This window comes from Candoia aspera, chromosome 4, assembly GCF_035149785.1.
Source record: "Candoia aspera isolate rCanAsp1 chromosome 4, rCanAsp1.hap2, whole genome shotgun sequence".
NCBI lineage: Eukaryota > Metazoa > Chordata > Lepidosauria > Squamata > Boidae > Candoia > Candoia aspera.
The window spans coordinates 96,647,066-96,657,320 of NC_086156.1; the positions used below are offsets into that span (position 1 = coordinate 96,647,066).

The 10,255-nt window shown below is 38.9% G+C and overlaps 1 protein-coding gene across 1 annotated transcript; it reads left to right on the forward strand.

Annotated features, from left to right (window-relative positions):
- Positions 1–366: 366 nt before the first annotated feature.
- Positions 367–7,421, forward strand: LOC134496094 (serine protease 27-like). The gene is made up of 6 exons (XM_063301851.1): positions 367–427; positions 1,853–1,873; positions 3,151–3,313; positions 4,874–5,148; positions 5,402–5,571; positions 6,827–7,421. The coding sequence occupies exons 1-6, from the start codon at positions 367–369 to the stop codon at positions 6,986–6,988; spliced, it is 852 nt and encodes a 283-aa protein (XP_063157921.1). The 3' UTR covers positions 6,989–7,421.
- Positions 7,422–10,255: the final 2,834 nt, after the last annotated feature.

The following is a 10,255-nucleotide window of genomic DNA, read 5'->3' on the forward strand; positions in this document are numbered from 1 at the left end:
ACTGTATAGGCAGAATCTTGCCAGACTAAAGCTACTCTACTCTAACCTAAAGATAAATAACCTGGGAGGCGCTAGAGCATGGCTACTCTGAACCTCTTAGTATTCCCACACTCCAGACTCTGTTTTCTCTTATCTCACTCCCTCCTTCCTGAGAACCAGCTGCATTACTGTAGTCCATCACAGGAACTGGGACTTCTCCTGCCACCCACAGACTCAGGGAAGAAAAACAGGCTGCTCACCCATCATCATCTTTTTTTTTGCTATGAAATATAACAGTTTGAATACCAGAAGACATCAGAACCAAAATAAAACAGCTATTGGCTGGAGCGGAGGCATCTGGAAGACATTTCAGGAGAAGTGGTGACCATGTTGAAAACACTTCCCTTGCTGCTGGCAGTGTGGCTGCTACAATTGATTGTAACTGAAGGTAATTTTGATTTGGGGAGAGGCTTAGGATAGACCCTCTGGGGTTCCTGATGGTGGAGACAATGCGAATTACTTTTGCTGTATGTATTTAAAACCCCCTTCTTGATCAGTGTGAAATAAGTTCATGAGACCATTTGAGGATCTGGGAATGTGGAAGTATTCAGGGTGTGCATGTGAACATTCCTGGGAGCAGAAATCAACAATTACTGAATAAGGTTTTATAACAGAAAGGAGATTAATTTACAGGAAAAACATAGGGATAGACAAAGCCTAGCACCTAGCTAGCTCTATCCTACCAGAAGGACTAGGCAAAGAGTATCAATTTCCATAAATGGAAAAAATAAACCCTTATATTCCTGATGTTAAGGAGTGGATTCCAAATATGTGTTTCCAATAGAAGAAAATATCTGTACCTTGAGGTTACTCTAATACTCTAACCAAGGAACCACCAAGGAGGAAACTACACCCCCACCAAAGCTGGCAGGGGAAGCTACTGCACATAAACAGGCAGCAAACCCCACACTCACCTGCACTGATGATGTTACCCAGCTGAGTAACGAAACGTCTCATTCTCACAATGAGAAAATGGAACAATATATTTCCATATTGGCTAGATTTAATAATAAATTTAAAGACTGAAGTAATTCCACCTTGATATTAAATTAACTGTATATATCTCTCTTTGTTTTTCTTTATGCCAAGTTTATTTTAATCAATATAATGTACGTAGGCTCTTTATATTGTACAATCCCTGATAGTAGTTTTTTATATCTCAGCAGTACATTTAAAAAAAAAAAAATCCTACTCGGAGGAGAGTCCAAGAGCATGTGTTCTGTTTCCATGCTGGGAAGAAAGACAGAAGGAAGTGACTGCAGATTAGCAACCTCTCAGAGAAGAGCTGGCAAAGGATAGCTGAAGAGGGAATATAGGGAATACAGGGAATCCTGAACTCTCTAGCTATAACCTTATGACAAGGAAGTCAGCAGATGCTGAAGGGTCAGTGCCATTTGATGATGCAGGATGAACCTGCAACACTAGATATTCCCTTTACTGCAACGCCCTGGTTTACATCTACACATAATCTTGGAATGCCTATCAGCCCAAAGAATTAACAGGAGCCTTGTGGTCCATAAGGGCAAGAGTTACTAGACACAACTTTTCTTGCTCAATACTCTACAATCTTGGCCTGTAGAGGCTTCTGTTTTGGAATACTCAAGGATATTAAATCAACCTCAATCCATGGTTCAATATCCTGGCTTGTTTCAAAATTGCCAATCATAAGTTTATAATTCAGATGAAGCAAGAAATTGGGACTAATTAGAAACTGCCTGATTTAATGATGGCAGAGTCCCTTCCCGTTGCTGGTATATGCTATCAAATCATAGGTCTCTTGACCTGAAATACCTTCTCCTTTGTATTTCTGTAGGTGCTCCTGCCTCCCAACCAGGTAAGAAGCCGTCAAGGTGTTGCAAGCATTTCTGTATAGGTATTTCAGGGAAGGATATGCAGGAAAGCAGAGCAACAGAACACTCAGGAATTATCCCACCTGGTTCCCTGCCCTGGATAACAACTTTCATATATTACATATTCATATTCAGCGGATACTAGCAGATTACAAAGCCAAATCAACAAACTGTTTCATTCTGAATATGGCTGTATCATTCCCAAGAGAGAATTGAGTTTACTATGCAGAGCTGTTTGAGAAAGGTGGGGGGTGGGTTGGTCCCTTCGAGTCAGTCTTGACTCCTGGCAACTGCCTGGAAAAGTCCCTGAAGTTTTCTTGGCAAGATTTTGGAAGTGGTTTGCTATTGCCTGCTTCCTAGGACTGAGAGACAATGACTGGCCCAAGATCACCCAGTTGGCTTTGTGCCTAAGGCAAGACTAGAACTCACGGTCTCCCAGTTTCCAATGTGGTGCCTTAACCACTATACAAACTAGCTCTTTTGAGCAAGAATGCAGAATAATGATAAACTAAAAAACATAAATCCTTTGCCTTCAACTTCCCTGACTGGAGAATACTTTATAGGGTAATCAATATGTTTCATAGGCTCAAATATATTCACAGCTCAAGGAAGATAGACATAACATCTCACTCAAGTCATCCTGGACTCCTGATACATCCAGATTCGGGTTTGGCATAGCATAAAAACTCTTCTGATATGTTTTTCTGACTTCCCAGCTTAGTCTACAATTTTTTGGATCCCTGCTTAATTTTTTCTGAGTCATTAAGGTTAGCTAGGTGCTGCCATCTTGGGGCCAATCCCCTAAAACTATCTTCTTGAATCCTAGATTTATTTCTCAAAGCCCTTCAAATCCTGTAGTGATAATGAAGGTATTTTAGCCATAACCTCTCCATATGTGGGAAGCCCTGCACTGAACTACCCACTGAGGGCATTTTTTAAGCTCAACTGGCAGGTTGGAGGAGCCATTTTGGAAGGTGCAAGCGGGGAAGGATAACCCTCCTATCCCTGGGTGCTGGGATCAGCTCCCCCCATCCCCACAATCTCTACCTGAATAGCAATTGCTTTAAACATATCTTTATTTTGGCATCCATAAATGTTTTTTCTTAAACTGAAAGAGGCAAGGGACAATCAATCATCTTTATCTATGCTAAATCAGGTTTGTTATTTGGATGAACACCATTCCAGTATTGTAATAATTCCATCTTGTTGAGCACTGAAGTCTATAGTTCTTCACCCTCTTACATGCTCTCCTCCTTCACAGATTGTGGGCAACCAAGAATCTCTTCCCGAATTGTTGGAGGGCAAGATGCCCCTGATGGAGAGTGGCCCTGGCATGTCAGCATTTGTCTGGATCACCATCCTATTTGTGGCGGCTCCCTCATTGATGAACAGTGGGTGCTGACAGCAGCTAGCTGCTTCCACAGGTAAGTATCTGATATACTCAACTGTTGCAAGGATGGGTAATAATTGTATCTATACAATGCTTCATGGTTTCAGGAAGACAGAGTCCAACTGATCAGTGTTAGATAAGGACAAGCTTGTAAAAGAGGGGCAAGCTTGTAATGCCGCCAAGAATCAGGCAGTTTTATTATTTATCGTATGGCACATTCACATCACAGTTCAATAGAATAAAAACACAAGAGATAAAATACAAAATATAAAATATAAAGTATAAAATTATAGACATATGTCTAGATTACAAATAAATTTTTTTGCTTCATTTGTCGCATCCCGGAAATTGGCGAAATCTCCATTATAGGCTCTATTTTGGCACTCTGTCACTATATGTTGGATAGTTCGTTTTTCAGGCAGTTAATCAGGGAGCAGAAGATGACAGAAAGCCCCTGTCCCATTTTATTGGATGAGCTGAATTGCAATTGGCCACTTTTGTCACATGATATCACCTCATTTTATTGCAGCTAATCTGCAAATGAACCTGCTTAGGTGGTATTGAAATTAGGAAGTAAAAGAAATCCATTGGAAATTTCTTTTATCCTAAAATATCAATAGGAACGACTCTGGGTTGTTCCCCAGCAGGGTCCATGGTTGGAGCAGAAAAAGTCTTTTTTACATGTGCTGATTCCCCCTGTGGATACTGCTAAGATTTGGAGCCATAACCTGAATCAGCTACTTTTGTTTAGTCTTGCCTGGAAGTGTTGTAAAAGAATCTTATACTTTTGGCTGGTTTATGTTTTTAAAATATTGTGACAGAGTTAAAAATAAAGTAAAATAATAAAATAAAATAAAAACTTATTAGAGTTAATTTGCAAGGGAGCTGAGGTAGGAAAAAGATGTATATTTCAATCAGTGGATGAAAAATGGTAAACTGAGGAATATATGTGCAAAACGCATGAAATAGCCTGACACAATCCCAGCTACCTCCTTGTGCAGCTAGAGAGGATCCACGTATAGGGCCCTGATCACCCTTTTGTGACAGTTTACTCCTCCCTGATTGCATATACATAGCAAGCTTCTATATATTCAGTCAGGCCATGGACCACTGAATGGGTTCAGACAATAAGACAGCCATAATTCAGAGTACTTGATTTTGGCATATCTCACCATGTAAACTCAACCATTCTGGTTTGTAAGGTTTAAACTTACAATGGGAACCAAGTCATTCATTGTTTATTCTGCAAACCATGAGGTCCAGCTGAATTTCATCTTACCAAGATGGGTCCAAGGCTGGTGGAAATATTTTCAGCACTGAGTTGGTGGATGACAGAGGCTGTGAGTCTCCATGTATAAAGCGTCTGTTTTTCGATCATTGAGCTACACTTCTCCTCTGGAGAATGAATAGGAAGGATGAATGAAACATCAGTTTCAGAATAAAATATATCCTCACAAAATTCCTAATCCATTAAACAGAAGAAAGAATCCCTAATTTAACTGAACAATTTCTTTCCCCCTTTTTTTTTCTGTTTGAAAATAAAACAAAAAAACTTAAAGCTACTTTTTCACTCCTCCTTTGCTCTGTTTTACAGATCCCATTCCACTGAAAAATATGTTGTGGTGCTCGGTGCCAATCAGCTCTTAAATCTCTCCCAAAATGTGGCAACATCCAATGTGGTAAAGTTGTTCATTCCCCCTGACTACCTGGGCAAGGTTGGCTCTCCTGCGGATATTGCTTTACTTAAACTGGCATCACCCGTGCCCTTCACCAGCCACATCCTTCCTGTCTGCTTGCCAAAGTCCTCTGAACAGTTCTCCGGTGATGAGAATTGTTGGATTGCTGGATGGGGAAATACTGAAAATGGTGGTGAGGAATCTTCTTTTAGCAGTTTATTGAGAGTAAATGGACTTTCATCCATGTACAAATTAATAGAATCATGTGGCAAAACAAGTATGGAGAGCCCACTTTTTTTACCATATACTGTAGATACAGTTTCCAGAAGCTCATCATGACATAAATTTTAGGCTCAAATTATGTACATCCACTCAGTATACAGTTAACTCTAGTGCTCCTGCCTTGCATGATTGTGATCTCCCTTCTCTCTTTCTATCTCCTACAGTACCCCTGACAGCCCCATTAACTCTACAGGAAGCAAAGGTGCCTATCATAGACCAAAAGACCTGCAACAGCCTCTTCAGTGCTTCCCCAGTTGAAGGCATGGAGAAGGATCCTGTCATGCCTGATATGATCTGTGCTGGTTATCCTCAAGGCGGGATAGATGCCTGTAAGGTACAAGGTCCACAAACTGTTCTTCATATCCACAGCCCACAATGAAAACTGTCAAAGGAGGGCCAAGTCTGGTTTCCTTCTAAACTGGTCCAAAGCCAAAGAGGACAGTGCACGTTGGGTAGGAAAGGGAATCACAGCAAGTGCCGGTTGCATTGCTCTTTATTGTATAGGAGTCTCATCATCTTTCAGATCTGGTAGCCATATTTTATCCACAAAAGCCAACATTTCAGAGGGATATTTCCTTCAGCAGGGAACAACCAGAACACAGACTCATCCTTTGCTTTCAACAGCAATCAGTTAATTTTATCAGGCATCACTTAAAATACTTAAAGAATTAGTAAAAATGAAACTGATTGTGTTAGCCATTTCTGCCTAGATGTTTAAGTCTGCCACCTTGAAGTTGAGTGATACCGTGAAAAGGAAGTAATGATAATGACAATAATAATCATATCATGAAATTTAAATGTTGGTAAGAACCATTTGAAAACCATTGAATCCAACCATCTATTCCATGCAGAGGTTTCTTTCATGGAAATTTCATTATATGAAGTTTCCCTCTATTCCTGGGCTCCTCTGACCATCAGCAAGTTTTTCATAATATTTAACAAAAATCAACCTTTCTGTATCTTTAATACTTTAGCTTCCAGTCCCTCTTCATCCTTACTGCCCTTCTCTTATCCTGTTCCAGTCTTTTTGAATCCTTCTTAAATATGATGTTATGATGTCTAGAACTGAACTTGGTACTCAACATGGCTCTGTCCAATCAGGAGAAAAATTACTCATGTTTAATGAAAGGCACAATATAAATGAAATCAATAGATAAATGGCAACCCTAACCCTAATATTACATTGTCAAACCACTACATATAAACAATCATTTCAAATAAAATTTATAAGGCCAAGAACACAGTGTCTTGTCTCAAACAACTTTGCAAACATTCTTTGTTCATTAGATTAGTTTGATGTATATTCTGGATTTTATCCAGGAGCACAAGGTGATATCAACACCACTCCCTCCTACAATATAGCTTCACTGCCTCCTCTGAGATAGGTTGCCCTGAGAGATAGCAACCAGTCCAAACCCACCCAGAGAGCTTCCAGGGCTGATGGTAGCCTTCAACCGGGCCCTCCCTGGCCCTCCTCTAACAATTTAACTGCTTCACCATTCTGATGCCCTCACTGTAACCCATACTCTAAATCTGACATTAGAATGTCCTCTGTATATACACACTAAATCTTATTTCTTTCCCCACAGGGTGACGGTGGTGGAGCCTTGGTTTGTAAAGTCGGGAGGAGATGGACCCAAGCTGGGATCGTGTCTTGGGGAGTTGGATGTGCTGAAAGCTCCCGCCCCGGTGTCTATACTTCAGTGCCCTTCTATAGTTTTTGGATCAAAGATAAGATCAGAACAGAATGAAGGGCTGATGGCAAAATGTTCCCACGGGGCCACTCCTTTCAGTGCCCATTGCCCTTGCTGTAAGAAACATAATCAACAATATCAAACCATTTTCAGCCTACACACAAAATAATCCAATTGCTAAGCTAAGACTAGAAGCAGATCAAATGTCCATTTCCTGTGTCCCTACAACATGCCTAGCCAGGTCATTTTCCAACCTAGCAACTGTACTGGCACAACATGAGAAGCTGATACAGTTTTAACCTTGGATGGCTGGTTGGATACTTTGTAGCTAAGTGCAAACCCAGCCCATTTACTGTAGATGGTTGGATGCACTGTGCAAACAGTGAAATTAGGTTAATTCAGCAACCAGGTTAACCATGTAATGTGAAAGCAGTCATTCAGCAAATTCCTTAATTGAGGCTGGCAATCTTCTGTCCTCTAACTTGGACATTCTTGTACTCACTTTGACTTAATTAGCAGATAAACAGGACATCAGTATGAAAGGATACAGAATTAGCCATTAGGGTTTTTTAGGTTGATGAAAAGCTTCACTCACCCTTTTACTTCTGTCCTGTGTGTTTATCAATAAAATTACATGAAAAATAAGCAAGCATAAATCTGGGTATGAGTGTCTTACCTCTTTAACCCTGCTGGGTTGATAATCTGCAGTTACCGGGTTTCACCTTTGCTGTTTTTCTCTCATACCTCTATAAGTCATTTTCCTTACTACACCAACCATGAGGGAGAAAAAAACCTATGTAGCCGAAGAAGCCCACAAAAGAATAACTTAATGTTTACTAGCACACCTAAAGTGGTGGGTGAAAGTACTGTATTTTCCCCCTTTTAGAATTCCTTACTCCTTTCATATCTTTGCCACTGAATGTTATAACAGCCTCATGCGGGTATCAATGATACATAAAGGAAGTCTGAGCAAACAACTAACATCCATTGGTGCTTGATTCATTCATCAACAAAGACATCTAGCATGTGTTTTTCCCTTTTGAAAAAGCAATTGCCTCCTTCAGTTCAGTAAGTGATTGTACTACTGTTGGCTACAATAACTGCAACCCAACACACCCTGTAATTCGGGGTTCTCTCTTTATTTACAATACCCTAGGTTATCTAAACAACATAGTGTTAATGATCTTCCATTCATTGTATTGAAACATTACAACGTATTAAGATTTACAAGAAGATAATAAAACAAAAAGAAAAAATATTGCTAACAACAAAAAAGAAATATATATTGAAATTGACAATACCGTAGGAGCTGGAAGATATGGGAACTGGAATAGCTGACAAAACATCAGTGGTATGAAAATGGTGCTAACATGGAAGAACAGAGCCCTGCAGACACATATCTGAGATCTAAAGCTTTCAGCTTCCACACTCTGCAGCAGCTGAGTGATGGCAAATTTTGAGGCCACATCTGGTAATATTCTCTCTGTCATGAAAACCATAAATGTCACACAAGCCAAGTAGAGATGATGAAATATGTCAAACACCAAATCAGGAGGACAGAGGATGCTATAATTGCCATTACACAGGATAATGCTTTGACAGGGCCTGTTCATTGGAAAGTAATGGTAGAGGGCTTCTTTCACTTATTTACTTACTGAATTGCTATAATAACTTCAAAATATTTTACACCTTGGATATGTTTGAGGGCTATTGTTCACCTATAAATCACTTTTTGTGTATCACTGAAGCCCATTCTTAATCTACTAAATCCTTCTATTCACCTACCAATCTCTTCATCTACAGGGTTTCCAGTAAGTAACCAGGAAGGAATAATACAAGAAGGAAATGAATGCTATTTGATGTCCCAGAACATAACCACTGAATACCCATCACTTTTCCTTGAAGGAACAAACTACCTTTTTGTTAATTTATTTCCCTACAAGGGTTTACATAAAATGGAAAGAAAGAACTTCCCAGCATTATGGCTTGCTGTTTCCAAGATACTGTATTTACCCTACTACTAGACTAGTATTATGATATTTTACTGAAGTGTGTAAACTTTTTGCTTCCTTGATCTTGCCCTGCTATGTAGGGTTGGACATTAATCTTAAAAACTGAAAGAGACATTTCTAACTTTCATTTATTACTGAGTTATTAAAATGGACTCTCTTTTTAATGATTTAATACAATGTTTTTCAAACTTGGCAACTTGAAGATGTTGGACTTCAATTCCCAGAATTCTGCAGCCAGCATGCTGGCTGGGGAATTCTGGGAACTGAGGTCCACACTTCTTCAAGTTGCCAAGTTTGAAAAACACTGCATTAGTGCCATCTTTTGTACCTTTTTTTTTTACAGTTCATATGTACAGTATGTGAATTATAAATGAGTGTTAAGCAGAAAAAAAGGCCTCTGGAAATCTGATAGAAAATTTAAAACAGGAATAACTCCTCATGCACATGTTGCTAATACTGTATACAGTTCAGCACATAGATATAATTGTTCCTCATTCCCTTTTTTAAAAAGGTCAAATAAAGGTCTGTGAAAAAATATTCCCTCCGTTCTGAATGCTCTAAACTCCTCCATATCTTTCCCTCTCAATGTTTTCAGAGCTTATGCCGATACATAAAGAGGGTTTGAGTACACAAACAATGCCAACATTTAAAGCTTGTTCATTCATTTCCTAAACAGTGTCATCCAAAGTATAATATTCCAATGTGAAAAAAATAATTGCCTTCTTGGATTCATTAAGACCCACAATGAATGGGTCAATCAAACTCTCATTTCACTGCCTAGGAATTGTAGCTTAATCTCCATGGCAAATTGCTTCAGTTCACTATTCTTTAGCCCATATCTGCATGCTGATTTTTTTTTACTGAAGTACGTAAGTATGTGTGCAGTTTTATACTCATTTCCTGCTAAATTTATATAACATTCAAAACGGAGGGAATATTTTTTCAGAGACCTTTATTTGATCTTTTTAAAAAAGATCTATGTGCTGAATTGTATACAGTATTAGTAACAGTGCATTTTAAATTTCATATCAGGTTTCCAGAATCCTTACTATACTCATATCCTGCTAAATTTGTGCACACTTCTATTAAAAAATGCAGTTTAATATGATTTTCCCCATTCTTAAAATAAATAAATTATATTAATTCAAGATATGTAGCAGCATGTTTTTCCCTAGGATATACTATTTTGAATCTGTGTTAAAAGTTACAAAAGATCTGAAGCACAGAGTCACATAATAATTGGTCATACAGTATGTTTATCTGGGAACAACTCCAAAGCCCATATCAAATATATTGTGCAAATTAATAATTG

Excerpts from the sequence above, each read along its gene's own strand:
- LOC134496094 (XM_063301851.1), top strand. The coding sequence starts at position 367 with ATGTTGAAAACACTTCCCTTGCTGCTGGCAGTGTGGCTGCTACAATTG. Across the intron at positions 428-1,852 it reads ACAATTGATTGTAACTGAAG|GTGCTCCTGCCTCCCAACCA; the intron begins GTAATTTTGATT and ends GTATTTCTGTAG. Across the intron at positions 1,874-3,150 it reads TGCTCCTGCCTCCCAACCAG|ATTGTGGGCAACCAAGAATC; the intron begins GTAAGAAGCCGT and ends CCTCCTTCACAG.